Consider the following 18,077-nt stretch of genomic DNA (forward strand, 5'->3'; position numbering starts at 1 on the left):
GTAGGTTTTATGGGAAACTTTGGTATAAACATTTGTCAGCAGGACAGGGTTCAATAATACATAGATATAAAATGAGATAGTGTTTTAATGAAACTTTCAACAATTGACTACTTGAATAAATAACAATAATGGTTATCTACAAACACTTTAAAATCCTAACCAGGAATATAATGAATAAATGGATAGACTAGCAATATCAAGACTTATAATAGAAGCAAATCCATATAATACACATTAATGTTACTTATTGAGGAACTACAAAAATAAATCTTTAAAATAACAAGAGCTCTCTACCTTACTGTGCAACATAAATATTACATTAATTTTCAATTGAGTTTGCTAGAAAATAGTTACAATAAATGCATGAAATAAATGTATGTTAAACACTTCTTAAATGTACTGATTGGCTTCACAAACATTACTTTGGCAGTTGTAGTGTTTCCTAAGTCTAAATACAGATACAGTTATATTTTCTAAAATAACAATTATAATATTAATTAATGATCAACATGATTAGGAATTAATGATGCATTCTAATTAGTAATTTATTTATGGTTCATGGAAGACACAACAATGATAATGTGCTAGTAAACATTGCATATACATTTAATACTCACAACTGGGATTAATATATAACAATTATGAATTGAAATGTCAACCTATACAGAAGTAATCCTAACAGGAGAAATGCAAGAACTTTACAAATTCACTACCTACATAGTGCATCATGAAAATAATCAAGACATCACTGAGTAAAAAATACATTTAATAAAACAAATTACGTTCTCTTCATAAAGTTATAACAAACACTCTTGAAGCTGCACAGATATCGCCTAAAATACAGGTACAGAGAGCTAATTCACCTATATCATAAACGGTAAGTCTGTTTCCTTTATGTCAATTGAACCATTCTTACAAACTATATGTAACTCATGATGTGGTTCCCTCTCAAATCTAAACCTCTTTGGATGTGCATCATCCATAAATCTTCCTAGCTTTAGTATTTTATCATCAACTGTTATTTTATCAGCTATCAAGTTGGTGGCGGGCAGATTTTTGACTATGTCTGGCATAAGGAGTTCTACTTTCCCCTTTTCATGTATGAAGATACTAGTTTTTTCTGTGAGCTGTGATGCATGCATATACACATCCCCACTCTTGAGTGAAGCCTGCAAGTTGCCAGAGAAGCCAGTGATGTGTAGATTCCCTTGCTGAATAACATCAATCAAAACAGATCTATGAAGATGATCAAGTTGTATGTTGCCCATTAATGTGGTAAAATGAGATTTATCACTGTAACAAGACTTAACAACAATAGGGCCAGCGTGCGTCGTCACATTAAATACATTCGCCATTATATTGTGACAGTGTATGCCAGAGAGACAACCCGTTTTTAGATCAATATTGGTAGCCTGCAAGCGGCCCTCAGATTTAAGTTCTCCCTCTGCACTTTCCAGTTTAATATTCTGAGCCTTTAAATCGGCAACATTTACCGCGCCTTTCTGTGTTTTCACAACAAACTCCTGGCCCTCTAGTTTAGACAGACTCACTGATGCACTGTCAGTGGTTGTGACCTGAACTTTCAGTTGATACGGCACCTGTATCACACACACGTCGTTCCTGTCCGACGCCGTGCTCTTGTTCAACAGTTCCAGACATTTAGATGTCTGCTTCACTTGGAAATCAATAGACTTCTGCCCTTGACTGTACAATGTCATAGTCAACTTGTTATGAGCTTTGATGTCGTTCACGTCGATCGGTACCATCTTAACATGAATGGGACTTTCGATGAAGATACTCGTATTATTTTCTATAGTCTTTTCAACCGTTCTTACTGCATTCAACTTCTTAATATCGGGACAATTGCTAAAATCTGCAACAGTTAACCTCAAAATCTTGAGGCACTTATGTAAGACCCGCTGTCCCGGTAAGGTAAACATTTTGAATTATTTTCCACACTATGTAATCATAAAAACATTATTAAATCTAGGATAATTCAATTATTTAATCGCATTCTCGTTTCCATTCGATTTGACACTTTGACAGAAACCAATTAACACCTGACTTTGACAATTCCTCTTTTAAAATTGATACGTTCTGAAAGAATATTACTAATTGGTAAATTCTGCTAATATAAGATTGTACTTAAAAATAATTTTATAACACTGAAAACATAAGACTCATCATTCTTAATCTTAAAACTATGCGTTAGAAAATAAAATTCTTATGCAGGTTATTTGATTGGAACATTACAGGAATAGGCACTGTGATTGACCGACCCATTTATTTTATTAGTTAGCCATAAAATTTCTTCTTTGCTCCTTCATAATTTCTTAAAAAAACATTAAAATGTACAAATTTACAAAAAAATATAAAGCTGATATACCTATCTACTAAACATGTTGTGAGGTAGGTATGTTATTCTATTTTTTAATAGCACTCTGGACGTGCACTGCCCACCCATGAAAATAATATTTATAGTAAATTAATATTAAAAAACAGTCAATTTAGTAAATTAAAAAAATAAATGTCTCCTAACTTCTATAAATTTTATTTAATTTTAATGGTTTTTATTTTTCTGATAATATTTCATGTATATTCGACTGAGGCAGATGAAAAAAATGAAAGATCAAAATCTGTAATCAGAGGCGAGTAATGTCAAATTAACAAGTTGGTTTGTTATTATAAAAATCTACGTGAAAGTTATTATTAGGACAATTTTTATGAAATAATATGATATTTTTTATTTCCTTTATTTGTACAATGAGAATACAGTTGTAAATAGGTGTTTTATATTAGTATTAAGTGTATAAGTGGGAAAGATGAATGCCGATTTAAAAGATGCTTTTTCGCGGATAAAACCCATCTGCGACGTTCTTATGGTGTGCCCATCGCCTGAAAGTATAGGCGCCTTCGTCGGTAGGGTCACAGAACTGAAGAAAGAAGTGGTTCAAGAGTTGCAGCAGTACTTATTGTTCCCGCTCATCACGCACTTAAAGTCTTCCGAAACAGAGTAAGAGTTTGCATGATATAGCAGTTGCGACCTCATGTTGTGCTCTAAAAGCATAAACATTACACTTTATGGCTATTGGCATGTAATGTTCTTTGTTTAGCTGATAATATTAGTCAAATTAGAATTACTTTTCACACCACCTGTCATCTTATCTGTCAATGCAAAATGCTGAGTTGAGTATTTTTGTAAAGTAGAGTACCAACAGTATTTCGTAGTTAAACTTTCTAGAATAAAAGCATAATATTATGGGGCTGTTCATTGGGATCATGCAAAGGTTTTTGAAAACCTTAGGTACTAGAATTGCTATTAGTAAAATTTATAGTTGAAAGAACTGAAATGAATGATGAATAATAGAAGCAGAGGAGAGAAGTATCTTTGATCAAAATGAGCATTCACATTACTTTTTTAGCTCCTTTCACTCGCAAAGTACTCTAAGCCACCCTCATCAATAAAAACAGCACTTTGTAGAAGTAGTTATAATTGCTGCAGACAGAAATAATATTACCTCGCATACAAGCTTGCAATTATAGCTTAGTGCTTACAAGTTGGCAAAAACAATAACACAATTGATTATGTATTCTTTTAAAAAAATATATGAGATAATCACAAACTTCTACCCTCACAATTTAATAAAAAATATTGCCATTTATGAAGTTTTAATATAAAAATGTATTAAAGCTTCATAATTTATATTCTAAGATCTTGATATCAAATGGAATAACCATCAATACCAAGTATAATTACACTGTATAATTACAGCAAGCCTGCAATTCCTAAAATCTGCTCTTTCCTTATTAGGGAATGCAATCCCGACTCGAGATCGTCAACTCGAGATCCCTCGCGATCAGAAATATCAATCCCGCGGGATCCCGAGATTTTTGGGATCCCGTCTAGTTAGTAAAAATAATACAATTCGAACGGCTTGTTTAATGTAATTAATGTCCTCCTAGTCGATATACGTCTACGGCGGTCAGTTTCATTGAAACTGGCCATCTGTGCAGGACTTTGTTTATAGTGTCCAAGTGTGTGCACAATACACAGGTGTACACTCTCTATTCCATCACTCTCATAGTTTGGTGGGACGGATAACCGACACGACCAGTGAGAGGTCAGGCGCAGGACCGACGGCTTTACGTGCTCTCCGAGGCACGGAATGTAATATGTGTGTGATAGTGTGGTGAATGCAATAAATTATTATTTGAAAGAAAATAAAAGCCTTTATTTTTCAATATTACTAACAACGTAACATAATTAACAGGTGTAATAACATAAACATAATCAAAAAAGTAGGTGTAGCTCCAGGAGATCAAAATAAAAAGTAATCACATGGCATTTTGAAAGTAGCCTCTTAAAATACAAAGTGTATCAATAGTACGAGCTTCTAATCGGCATCTTAAGTCTATTGCAATGTAGCCAACTGCTGAAAATGCCCTCTCCGACAATCCCGAACGGGATCTCGTCATATTATGCTTCGGGATTGATCCCGAAAAAATACACGGGATCTCGCGAGATCGGGATCCCGCGAGATCGGGATTGCATTCACTATTCCTTATAAATACTGTAAGACTTTGCTATGGGAAAAGATTTTTTAGTCTTTCAATATGTTTTTCAACCCCTGTTATTTCTTATTTAACTTTTCTTATCTACACATCTGGGTTATATCTTTACATAATTTCATTTAATAATATTTCAGTCAAAAAGAAGAGTTACAGAGAAGACTGGTGGATGCTATGGAGTTAGTGCTAGGAAAGGTCACAGTGAACAGCTTTGAAATGTGCATGAAGATGGAACTGGGACTGTTACAACTAGTATTTGACCACACAAGGCCAGGGATGAGTAAGTTTCAACCTTACCTTGTTTTACATAAGGTTTATTTTTAATCAGCTGGTTTTATTTCTTCTATCCTTTAACAAAATATAAATTTAGTGTTTGTCATTCAGCATTTGATGGTTCAACTTCTATATTCATGGTGACCAAACATAAATACTATCTACGTTTTTAGAGTTTCATGATTTTGCTTGGACATAGGAACACATATTATGTAGAATATAAATCATTCTGGAATTCACTGCTGGTTCTAAATATTTGACATTTTTAAATAGTTGAACAGACCAGTTCAGGTAGGTATAATAGGCTGCTAAATGTGGTAACAAAGACAGTAAAAACTCCTTCAAAACATAATACTCATTGAAATGTCCCATTGTCACATTGACCACACCCAAACTGTCATCAAGACGCCCCCAAAGAGCTGTGCAGTGTAACACATCATACAATGTGTTACTTATCTTGGCAAGAGTGTTAAAGTCAAGTAAGGTCAATAGAATGTTTAGTTATTGATTAGGTCAACATATTGCTACTTTTGTTACATTGTAATGTAATAATTTGCTATACTATATTATTATGAATGCAGGTTGCATAGTACAGCATAGTTAAACAAATATTATATTACTATGCTAAGGCTAATTTAAAAGTGGATGGGATACTTCAGTCAGCAACTAGATTTTGTATTAGAATTATAATACTAACCCATTTCTGTGCCATTGCAAAGAGTCTCTTCTCTAAATAAGAGAGGGGTTTCGGTCTGAAATAACTGCCCTTAATAATATTTTAAAAGGTAAAAAATACTTATACTTCAGTCTTGATGATAGCTTGACCACTCTTACCCAATAAATAGTCTTATAAGATTCTTATAGCCTCAAATTATAAGTTGAATAGTGTTCTACAATTGTATTTAATTTACATGTTTAATATCAGTTTCAGAAATCTCAGAGGAATTAAAACTTAGCGTAATGAGATGCCTGACAGCACTGCTGTTGAGTGTTGACCCTAAGTACAGGGAAGTGATGTTGAAGGCACATGTACCCCTGCTAGGAAAAGCTGTGTATGTGTCTGTACATATTGCCAAGTTGGAGAAACTTAGGTCTTTAAGGTAAGAACTAATATGATTTCTTGTATTTTGCTTATGATTTATTGAGATAGTTATCACTCTACTTCTCTACTCTCACTGTGCTACAAAGTTGTGGGTTCAATTCCCATTTAAAACACGTTTTTACGTCTTACGTCACAAATGTGTATTGGTTCTGATATCACCTTATTGCTTTTGTCTTAACAAAGGATTGCCTATAATATAATAAAAATACGTAGAAAAACAAACTTAGTTATAACATTTTTATGAAGTCATTTTTGCTGGCACTGTAGTTAGCACAATGTAGTTTCAAATTGCTAATTTTTTATCATAATAATATGTTACACTACTAGTTATTTAAACAGTGGTAGTATATAACAGTTACTTTCTGTACATTACATTCATAAGACAAAATACCCAATAGAATATCTCTAAATTGTTTTCATATCGCAGGTTAGCAGCAATAAACTGTGTAACAGCGCACACAGCCACGCACCCGCAGCTAACAAGCGACTACCACATCGCGAGCGCGTCGCTGGAGAAGGTGGTGGTGGACATGTTGTCGCTCATACTGCCCGGAGTGCTCGGAGCCTTGCAGGACGTCGCCACCAGTGTGGACAACCCGGGACATGCGCTAGTTGTTGTAAGTTTGAAGTCACTGACTAAACTCTTCGATTTCGTTTCTAGTAGATAAACTATCGCTTAACTTCCACTAAGTTATATCTTTCGGCAACTTTTTGACCATTTATTTTCAGACTCGTTAGACTCACTTATCAGGAATAACGCAGGGTTGCGAATGGGAATCAAAAAGTAGCCTGTCGAAGTAATTGCAGCAAATAGCATACCTAAATGTTATTTCCAAGTACATTTTCATTGTTACGAATAGTGTTAAATTCAGTGTCATAAGGGCCTTTTTGGTGTGAAAACATACTCATAATATTAAATCAAATGGAGTAAACTAACAAAGAAGGTTTTCTATTGCATCATTATAACCATTTTTTATGTGTTCTAGTCCGCTATAGATGCAATGCATCGAATATTATGTCTGGCAATGAACAATAAATTTATGAAGACAAACACCAACCTCACTGCTGAGGACTTTGCCAAAATGATCAGAGAGAAGGAAAACAAAGAAGTAAGCAGTAAGGGTAATTAGTAATTTTAGAGAATATAATTAGTAAAATCCTTTAAAACTGTTTTCAGTTTGCATGATCTGTTGTCAAATCTTTCAATACAGATTCAAGAATCCGTACAGATAATAAATAATTTGCTTGAAAATGTATAAAACTCTATCTTACAGAAGTTCTCATTTTTATTTTATATTTTTGAATACACGCTTTACACTCTCATTAAAAACATAAAAAATAACATTTATATCCTTTTTTTAGAGCCAGTGGATCCCAAATCGTTGCCAGTTCGAAGTCCGGAATGGTTTGCAGTGGCCGGTGAGAAGTTACTGCTGATAACTAAAAGTTTAGTGTCGCTAAGGACCCATGAACATTTTAAAGTGAGGAAAGAACTGGCTGTATATTGTTCTAGACTGCTGTTTGAATGTAATATGTAAGTATTATACAGTAATTTGAGTACATATAATTTACACTCAACATACATACATGCATATGTAGGTATATATACTAGCACGCGTACGCACGTTCACCGTGCACTTATACGTTAAAGTAATAAATATACATTTATTTAATTTTATGGGACATGATGAAGTTGACGAGCATTTTCTAGAATCAGAAATAACAATGAAGCTTTTTGTCTTCTTTATTGTTCGTATATCAGCGAAAGATTATTGGCGTGTTTTTTATCTGAATTTAATTTGAAAATTAATCTGATTTCATTGAAATTAAATCTATAATATAATCAATATTTATATTACTTTTCCAGTGCAATGCAAACATCAGTCCCCCTAGCGTTAGACGCGCTAATATGTTTAGCTAAGGACGACTACCCGGAGGTGTCGGAGTACTGCACAAACGCCATCAACACGTACTTCGCCACGGCCTCGGAAGATAATAGGACTAAAACATTAGACGCGCTGTGTGAGAACTTCTTCGCGACGCTCAATACTTTGCCTAGAGTTATGAATAATATTGGTAAGTAGTGCCTAGTAATATGTAGTTTTATTCGATTTTTACCGTTCATATACTTATTATTACTCTCAAATTGTTTTTTTTTTTTTTCAAAGATTTAGTCTCAAATTAACTCGGAATATAAAAAATAGAGGTAAAACGCAGGGCTGGCGGCACGCCAAGACAAGACGCAGCGTGCACGCTTTTAGAGAGAGATTCAAAATATAATTTTATTTTCTACAAGATATCAAGTCGCGTCGCGTTGCGTCTTGGTGTAAACTGACCCTTAATAGACTTGCTGAGGCATGCAAATTCAGCAGCGTCATATAACTCAAATTTCAAAGTAGGTCCCTGTACTTTTTTGCTAAACGAAACTTAGTTTACATATCATTACAGACTCAAACCGCAAGTTATCATCGCTGAACCTAGTGCACGGCTACATCAAGGTGCTGAGCACGGACCGTCGCCCGCAGCGACTGACGTGCGCGCTCAGCGTGCACGAGCACGTGACGGGCGCGTGCACGGCGCTCGCGCAGACCGTCGCCACGCAGCCCGACCTCACCGTGCTCACACAACACGCGGTGAGAGGTGAGAGATCTGAGTTTTTACTTATTGCTATTAAAATATACATTCTGTAGTTTAGATTACTTAAACGCAAACACATGTATTCATTAACTATCACATCCTAGCGTAAGGTCAACAGAAACTATTATCTATCTCTATCTATCTTTATAAATAAAAATGAATTGCTGTTCGTTAGTCTCGCTAAAGCTCGAGAACGGCTGGACCGATTTGGCTAATTTTGGTCTTGAATTATTTGTGGAAGTCCAGAGAAGGTGTAAAAGGAGAATAAATTTGAAAATACGCCGTATTAAATAAAAACAAGAAAGTGTTAGCGGAGCTGCGCGGGTCAGCTAGTTTATATATTATTGTAGATGATTTTGTGGAAATAACTGTAGATCGACAAAACATCTAGAACGTTTGTAGTGCTTCGAAGAAGCCCCGAAACTATAGACACAGATGGTTCAATTAGACCATATTTCTATTTATATTCTGCTTACACCTCTCGGTTAATACTGAGATAAAAGAATATTCACAGAAACAAATATTTTAGACAACTCCCTCAAAAATAATATACCTATTATTCTCAGATATAACATCGACCCCACCACTAAACTCTCCGTGGTGCAAGCTCCGTCACCTGGACAGCGTGGCCTGCGAGCGCCGCTTCCAGGACATCTGCCAGCTGCTGGGCGCGGCCGAGTGCGCCGACCTGGTGCTGGACCGCCTGCTCGACCTGTTCCGACAGACACGGGACGCGGAGCTCGTGTATATGATGAACTGGATGTGCACAGGTAATGCGACACTACTTCTTTGTCGTTTCGTTTTTTTAAAAGGCAACTCTCGCACTATTCTAAGCATTGCTCTTGTGTCGCGGGGACTTTTACAAACGTACAAATACAAACACAAAGTACAGCCAGACCCGAAAAACATATTTTTGGATCGAATCCGCGACCTCCCGACGCAATTTAATGGTATCAGCGTGGCGACCTGAACCAGTGCACCTCGGTGGCAGTCACTTCTACTATAATTTAATGATTGTAGAAATGTCGTCTAGTCAAAATTTATTAGTGGACCGTTGTTCTTGTGATTACGTAATAACAAAAGTTGCCACTGGTGTCATGCTGCCATTTTAAGAGAAAAATAATCTCACTTTGTCATTATATCATGTATCATCAATTATTAACTGAGCCATTTATGTATAAACGGATATATGACACACTTTTTCTTTGAGTGCGATTTTTTTCTTATAAACCCATAAAATTATCATTATCATTATTATTTTTCTTTTTTCCAGCACCAAACTCATCGCCGAGTCTAATCCGTCGCATACTGAACACGTACATCGAGGAGGACGTGTGGTACTCGCCGCTGGAGGTGAGCAGCGCCGAGCCGCCGCTGTCGGACGCCGACACCATGGACCTCAGCGTCTACAACCCGCGCTCCTGGCACAAGGACACTGTGCCTGGTGAGTCTTATATTATAGCGATTTTCTATGCGACTAATGACTACAGGAGGGAAAATTTTCAAAACATCTCAAACCTTTTGTCATATGGGAGCCCTTGAGCTTAGAAAACCCTGCAAATACTGTCCGGACCTTATGATTTCGCTACTACTTCGCACTACTCTTTGGCGATCTAGTTGCGTCACTAATAGTTCGTTTTATTTTGAGCCTATTTTTAAACCCCCAACATGTGTTTGTGAGGTAAATTAATCGTTTATTCCATTTCTACCACTTGTTGTCATCCCTCTCCTCCTATAATGGCGGAGCATTAGGCCTTAGTACCTGTCTCCTTAAATCACTCTAATATCTTGTGAACATACCATAATATTCAAACAATATGTCGTCAGATCTATACGAAGGTGCAGTAGAGACCCGCTACACAGACATAAGCTACTCCACGCCGCGGGTGCGGGCCCTGGCGGCGCCCAACACGTGCTCGTCCGTGAGTGAGGCGCAGCGCAACATGTTGCTGTCCTGCTTGCTCACTGAGGGACTGGGTGTCATGGCCACCACGCTGCAGGAGAATTACCAACCATTTTTATTGAAAACGCTGTGTTTAGTACTTGAGAGAGTTGGTAAGTTGAGAAAAAGAGATATTTGTACATTCTTTCTCCCCCTAAGGTAGTTGTCTTAAAAATCTGCATTTTGAAAAATAAGCGACTAAGTATTCTTTATAACCAACCCAAAATCCCTGTACGGGTCGATCAAACATTAATTTTCCTAAACAAAACTATGCCCATCGATCCCACGACTACCTGTGCAGTAGCATTGGTATAGTCCACGTAAACCCTAAATCAAAACTTCACACTACATTTATTACAGCACTTAAATCGTTGACAACCAAACCCAAGAGTTCTTCTATACAAGTAAATAATTACAATAGTACAAGCTTTCACAGTCCAAACACACTTGCATTTTGAAAATCCAGTTTTAAGTGAAAATAATTTCAAATACAAACAGTCCATAGTAAATAAATAGATTTTTGTTATGTTTGTTATAGGTAGTAAATACGAGATGCTACACTTATCTGGTTTGAAGGCGATAACTGCGATAGCGCGAGCATGTGGACACGACACCGTCGCGGAACTAATACGATGTAACGCAGACTACTTTACCAATCAAGTCACTGTGAGACTTAAAAAGGTAAGCTTTATAATGTCACTAGTTTCTCCCCGAAAAGATTTCCTGTTGTAAACAATATCTTATGTCTTAATCTAAGTTTATCTTAAATCCCGTTCAGTAGTTTTTTTCGTGAAAGGAGTAACAACCTACCTACTACGCCCCAATAACACAATATTTTAGTTATAAATATGGTCTTATTTTGTATATTACGACGATTGACATATCCTTTTTTTAAATTGCATGTTTGTTTGTGTTTCAGGCATGGAACTGTCAGTCAGCGCTACAAATACTATCAGTGGTGATGGAATACAGCGACTCAAATATATTGAATTATCTCTATGGAATTGTGCAAGATGTGAGTATGTTGATTTGTTGAACACATACACTTTAAAAATCTTATTTATGGTCAAATTACAAAGACATCATGTTAAATTATTATTATGTCGATATATTGAGTTAAAAAATTAGTGAGATTCACCCGAAATTGGTCGTATTTTTTTCCTCTATTGTAAGGTTATTCTTATCTAAAGATATATTATTGAAACCTTTCAAGGGATGTTTTATCATAACTTAAACAAAACTATTCTTGAAATTATAAACTTAAGCAAACAATTTCATTCCAGGTTCTAGTCCAAAGTTGTGATAAATACTACGAAAAAGATTTATACGCGTACTTACAAGTGTTCCTTACATTCGTCGAGTGTATTCGCAAGTGGTACATGATCGCTCAGAGAGTCCCGCACCATAGCCAAGAAGACGACTACATAGACGTGCTCAGAGACACGCGGGAGTACATAGACAATGTAGAGGAGGGAGAGAGACTGCTGGACGGAGGGGAGTTTGAACAAGAGACTGGGAAGACTGTGGAGGAGATGTATAGAGAAGATATGGAAAGGAGGGACGAAGAGGAATTGGATTATGATGATACTGTTACTAGTAAGTTTGTTAAATTGTGAATATTATATTGAATTTATTTTAGTTATATCCATGAAAATCAGATCGATTCTGAAAGTAAAACGCAGTAGAATCTACTACTACTCCAATTTAATAAAAATAAAATGCATGTTATGTTTTTCATTTCGAAAAATAAAAATAAACGTATGAACACTAGGGCCCTTTGCACACAGCGTAATATAAACCTCCAATACACGAAAATGTCTCGTGTTGTGTACAAAATTCATTTGTTCATAAAAGTCTATTCAAAATAGCATACTTACGTAGATTTCTCAAAAAATATACATTTGGGTTCCCTTCACATTTACTTATGTAATATGAAATTAATTATTGTCAGAACATTCTAATCATATTTTAATTAAAAATACCCTTTCTATTACAGAAGAAACACCACCACCGCCGCAATACGTATCAGTAACAGTCACAATACTAAAACGATGTCTGAACTACGTGGCGTCATCTCAGAGAGACAACACAATACTATGTCTACAAGTACTAAACACTGGGCTGCCGATACTGAGAGAATATGAAGACGAGCTCCTCCCGCTAGTGCACTTGACGTGGGCGCCTCTTGTGAGCCTGTTTGAAAGCGAGCCCGTGGTCGTGAGGCGGGCGTTTGATCTACTCGTCACTATGGCGGAGTTGTCCCGGGATTTTATTAGGAGTCGCGCTGTTAAGTAAGTGTCTGTTTTATAGTTTTACGGCTAATTTTGTCATCAATTTGATTGGATAAATAATTTTAAGTTTTGTAAAGAAGAAGGTTCAATTTCGGATGTTCTTATTGCTGTAAAAGTTGTCTAAAGATGGCAAAATTGGCTAGTTAAGTAGAACATTTAATTCTTGCTTAAATTATATAACGCAACGACTTAGATCAAGCAGTATTTTTGCGGAATATACATAATATATACATTTAACAATGTGATGTCAAATTTATTTTTTATGCCTTCATCTCGTTTTGAGAGAATAGAATCTACGTCTTTTAAATGGCTATGTTGATCTCAGCAACAGTGCCATTACTAAAACAGAGCTTTGCCTTAAGCCGAAAAATGTAGTAGAATTGTTTATCTAGAACCACATGCACACTATTTAAAAACATATATTTAATCCTGTACATAATATTAGCAACCGCCCGCAACTTCGTCCGCGTGGACATTAGTTTCAATAAGTTCTTTCCCCTTTTTGCTACCTACAGATGAAGAATTTTTTGTCAAGAATTTTTTCTTAGTACTCCTCTACACTTCCTAAGGAATCTTCATACCAAATTTCAACTTTCTGCGTTCAGTAGTTTCGGTTGTGAGCTGTCCATCAATCAGTCAGTCAGTAACGGAAGACTTTTTTTAAGATTTATATTAATTTTCTCCTCGCAGAGAGGTTCTCCCGCACATATACAAGCTGCTGCAGGACTCGTCCTCCGCCAGCTACCTGCAGGACGTGGGGTCCGTGTACCGCGCCGGGCCGCGCTACTCGCTGCAGGTGTCGGCGCTGGCGGCGCTGGCGCAGCTCGTGACGCGCCTGGCGCTGGCCGGCGCGCCGCTGCACCGCGCCATGGCCGCCGTGCTGCCCTACCTGTCTAACAAACAACCGAAACCGCTGCAGGTACACACGATGTTAATATAGAATGTTTATTTGTAGGTATACTTATAGTTCCTCATTTGGCGCCTTTATCCGTCTGTCAAAGGTCTATGTGTAGCTTAGTAACCTTACTAACCAATAAATTGCAGAATTGTTACTATCTCTGTAATTGCTACTGAAATCAAAGTTTATTTTGCGAGCATATTCTCTTTTGAGATATGTCTTATTAAAGAAAATCTAAATTAAAAACTCTTTTTTATAAATTTTCCTGCTATTTTCAAACAAAATAGATTTGCAGATTACCACTTATATAATAGCAGATTAGCTATTATATAACCGCTTGCAGTGGTACATACTGCCTAAACTATAGAATATTTGAAAATAAAAAGGATTCAATTATAGCATTCAACAATATCCAATTTACCGAAACTATTAAATTACTTAAATATTCTTTTCTTGATTATAAAGTTATTTGATTTTCATCAACAGTCATCAGCAATAGAGTTCTTCAAAAGGATCCTAGACTACGACTACGGCGCGGCGTGGTACCACCTGCGTCAGTTCTGCCACAACGACGAAGTGTTACAGCCGCCCGCCGCGTGCCCGCACCTGGCGCCCGTCGCCGGCACGCCGTACTCGCACGCACACGCAGAATACGATCATAATGTCAAGTCAATATTCAACTATATGGTGTCGTAATAAAGATCTCTTTTTAATATATCTGTTGTTTTAAAACTGACTTATTAATCTAAAACTGGATAAATTTTAAATCAAAAACAAAGTTCTGCTTCAAGATTGAACCCACAAACGTTCCAAATAAGTGTTTGAATACTTAATTGCGTGAGCGACGAATACGACGCGACGTAATGCGACGCGACAAGTGCCCTACGTGATTTTGGTCATTATTTCTCGAAACTTGTAGAGGTACAGTACGATTCTGTATGAGTCCATCGTGTCGCGTCTGATCGCTGTCAAAACAAGTCCGCATTACGTCGCGTCCCGTCGCAGAGTGTCACATAGGCCGCAAGTAGGGTATGCCGTTGAGTTAATCGCGTTCGTCGCTTTCGTTGCGTCGCGTCGTGTTTGTCGCTCATGCAGGACACCGCGTTAAACGCGGTTAAAAATTAAAGGTAAGAATACCTTATTTGTTCACCCGACGTTTCGATCGAATAACATCGAACGAAGGTGACGGGCTGACTGATGTGGCTGCTAAGCGTCATCTTGTGGCGCGTGTTTCAACGCCTACCCTCACTTGGTTTTCACTTAGTATAAATATATTGTTCGGAATAGTCGGTACTGCGCGTGTTGTTACATTGTAATATTATGTGTACAAGTCGCGAGAGTTTAAAATCGTTAATTGTTTGATTACTGGTGCAAGCCGTACATGTACCAAATGACTATATATAACTGTGTTTGAATATAGGTACTACCAGCAAGTTGCATAATAATAAGATGTTTAGAGGAGAAGTGCAGACGACTGAATGGATAGACGACGTTGTTGTTTCGTCGTTGTCACCATGCCATTACATCACCGCGGATTGATGAAGCTTGCATAAAAAGAGAATCGACAAATGTATGTAAAACTTTATAATTACGATACTAGCCTATCTTATGGTATTTAATAGTAATCATAGCGTTTAAACTTTCACGTTACATGTTTAGTATTTAATAGGATACAGGAATTAACGCGCATTTTATTTTTGTACGACTGTCAGTCAGCCTGCGACCACGGCGAAATCAGTGCCGAAATATTAGGCATTTCAAGGTAAAATGCGTGTTCGCGTTAATTCCCGTATCCTATATATTTAATAGTAATCGTTAGAAATCGCAGTTGTTACCTGGTAAGCCTATCAATTAATGCAATAATACAGTATAGCTAATTGTAAAATAGTTACAGTATTATAGTTTATTAACACAATCCGGCAGCACTGCGCGGCAGGGCATAGATAACACAAAATAACCAACGTCCGAATGCAGTATTGTTACCGGATGCTGTAATTTAACGGTGTAATACACTTTTAATTACATTTCGTCGGTTATTTCGTGTCAATTATGTATAACTTGATTACTGCTTCGATTAGGTAAACTATCATGGCCAGGCGTGGCCAGGGCAGTAGGTGTTGGGTGTTCAAAACATACAATGAGGTTCGTAGAAATTGTTTCTTTGCCTCGTATTTGCTCAGTATGTATGATTTACATACTGTATTGCATAGTTCCTTAAATAAGTTACTTTGCCAGTAGACCAATGAAATGTAATACTGCTAAGTGCTAAGTATCTATTGTTCTTATCATGCAACTCGTACATTATTTACGAAAGAGAGAGAGACACGTGTTACGAAGTTAAAAAAATAGTCAAGTATTATTAATATACAGTTTTAATTATTTAATTTTAATCGAGAATTATGTATTCTACTAGGTTTGTTTTACGTGTGCATATTTGAGTACGACTTAATGTACTTGTCGAATCTCTCAGCATTCCTTCGGTTAACATCGTCCAAACATTGCGCAATTCTACTGCGTCTTTCAGCGACGTCCTCAGCTCTCAGAGCTGCTAACGTTACCCTCACGCGTCTTCCCAAATCTCTGCTTATTAACGTCAAAATACGCATCGCTTTCTTTTCTAGATCCCGAGGTACGGTCCTCAAGGAATTCGCCAACCCATTCGCAACCCTCTGCCTGTGTGCATCGCTGTCTACAATTTCATTGTAAAATTCTGCCATCGGTTGCAAATCAAACGCATTTCTGTGATAAACAGTTATATCTTCTGAAGAGCGAGCCTCGTCCACGTACGGCATGGGACCATTGAATGAATTAGGGAAGTAATTAGGCGCGTCTTTCATGTTATCAGCAACAGGTGGCTTTCCATCACGACTATAAGTCTTGTCGTATAGCGGAGCATTTACTCTTATGTTGTCGTGATTCACTCCTAAACGATAGTTCTGAGTGTCCGGGTAAAAGATCTTACGAGCTCTGAATACAAGGTCAAGTGGTCCCTTGATGCCGGGAACCAAGTTGGAAGGACAGAAGGCACTTTGGTCGATGTCTCTGAAGTTATTCTCAGCGCGTTGGTTGATAACTAACCGGCCGACTGTAACAGTGTGATATGTTCCTCGTTTCCACAGCCTCGTCATATCAAACGGATCGTAATCAACTTTTAACAAATCATCCATGGTAAGAATATCCATTTCTAATCTCCAAGTAGGATATTGTTTAGCAGCAATCGCATTGTAAAGGTCTCTGTTAAAGTAGTCAGGATCGTTAACGCCGATCGCTTGCGCTTGGGCAGTGGTAAGATTGAACAAGCCTTGTTCCGTTCTGAAGTTAAATTTCACGTAATATCTATCACCATGCTTATTGTATACTTCATAGACGTGTTCAGCGAATGCGTCCATCTTTCTGTATCCATCGGGTAACCCAAAGTCGGACGCTAGCCATAAAACTGTATGTAGAGGATCAGGATGCAACGTCAGAAGGTCCCATCTCGCCGTGTTATCGATCAAATCAGTTCTTGGATTCCTTTTGAAAGCATGTGTGAACTTTTGGAAGATGATAGGATCTCTGTACAAGAAAATGGGTAAATGCAAGCAAATGAGATCAAGATTTCCTTCTTGGGTGTAGAATTTAAGAGCCATTGCTTTCGTTTCTGGTACAAGGTCTGATCCGCCGAGGTTCTGCACGACCGAGGAATACCGCGCCACTACTGGGGTCTTCTTCCCGATTCCGTTGAACACATCAGACTTGATATACTTTGATACATCGTGCGTCACCTCGAAGTATCCGAAGGCGCCGATACCCTTAGCGTGCACGATACGCTCCGGTATTCTTTCCCTGACGAAATGAGACGTGAGCCGAAAGTGGTTTCTGCTTATGAAAATGTCTGTGTTCATCGTCGTAAAGTCCCTTATGTCTAAAGGTTCGCCGCTCACTTTAGTTGTCACACCAATAGGATTCTGGAAGTAAGACAATAAAAATTATGGTAGGTACCTATTTAAACTGGATGGTGATATAATTCTGAAAATCGTTTTGTATTTAGAATACATAATTACTGCTAAATTCCTACAAAGATTGGCGTATTATTATATTTTCTGACTTTCGATTGGACTTACCGGGTGCAGATTTCTGAACTCAGTCAACTGTTGCGACGCGGCGTCCGGCAGCGTCTCATTGTGGTAACGGTAGCACGACACATGTTCCACAATAGCACACAAACAAACGAACACAACAACGCCCCTCATAGCGTATCGTCAGTGAAACTAAGTCAAGATTTCACTACGCTTATATAGGTAACACAAATTGAAGGAAACAACTAACTATACCTACTTACCTTAGATTGCCGACAAATATAATAACTGAATCAATCAATAAATA

At 37.3% G+C, this 18,077-nt stretch overlaps 3 protein-coding genes across 5 annotated transcripts; 1 reads left to right on the plus strand and 2 right to left on the minus strand.

Moving 5' to 3' along the window:
- Positions 1–67: 67 nt before the first annotated feature.
- Positions 68–2,076, minus strand: LOC142976407 (uncharacterized). Its single transcript, XM_076119740.1, has one exon. The coding sequence runs from the start codon at positions 1,938–1,940 to the stop codon at positions 864–866; it is 1,077 nt and encodes a 358-aa protein (XP_075975855.1). The 5' UTR covers positions 1,941–2,076; the 3' UTR covers positions 68–863.
- A 545-nt stretch (positions 2,077–2,621) lies between these two features.
- On the plus strand, positions 2,622–14,423 carry Tti1 (Telo2 interacting protein 1). Of its 3 annotated transcripts, none has more exons than XM_076120118.1 (17): positions 2,622–3,013; positions 4,707–4,849; positions 5,768–5,942; positions 6,372–6,561; positions 6,931–7,066; positions 7,307–7,478; positions 7,812–8,020; positions 8,393–8,584; positions 9,148–9,351; positions 9,855–10,025; positions 10,409–10,636; positions 11,062–11,204; positions 11,443–11,538; positions 11,807–12,119; positions 12,520–12,814; positions 13,505–13,733; positions 14,199–14,423. In XM_076120118.1, the coding sequence occupies exons 1-17, from the start codon at positions 2,823–2,825 to the stop codon at positions 14,406–14,408; spliced, it is 3,297 nt and encodes a 1,098-aa protein (XP_075976233.1). In that variant the 5' UTR covers positions 2,622–2,822; the 3' UTR covers positions 14,409–14,423. The 3 variants fall into 3 exon arrangements, with proteins under 3 accessions (XP_075976233.1, XP_075976234.1, XP_075976235.1); XM_076120119.1 differs by having other exon boundaries at positions 6,931–7,060; XM_076120120.1 differs by having other exon boundaries at positions 6,931–7,053; positions 7,309–7,478.
- Positions 14,424–16,103: 1,680 nt separating this feature from the next.
- LOC142976745 (catalase-like) lies at positions 16,104–17,972 on the minus strand. The gene is made up of 2 exons (XM_076120274.1): positions 17,816–17,972; positions 16,104–17,659 (listed from the first exon to the last, which is right to left on the minus strand). The coding sequence occupies exons 1-2, from the start codon at positions 17,942–17,944 to the stop codon at positions 16,133–16,135; spliced, it is 1,656 nt and encodes a 551-aa protein (XP_075976389.1). The 5' UTR covers positions 17,945–17,972; the 3' UTR covers positions 16,104–16,132.
- Positions 17,973–18,077: the final 105 nt, after the last annotated feature.

This window comes from Anticarsia gemmatalis, chromosome 11 (assembly GCF_050436995.1).
Source record: "Anticarsia gemmatalis isolate Benzon Research Colony breed Stoneville strain chromosome 11, ilAntGemm2 primary, whole genome shotgun sequence".
NCBI lineage: Eukaryota > Metazoa > Arthropoda > Insecta > Lepidoptera > Erebidae > Anticarsia > Anticarsia gemmatalis.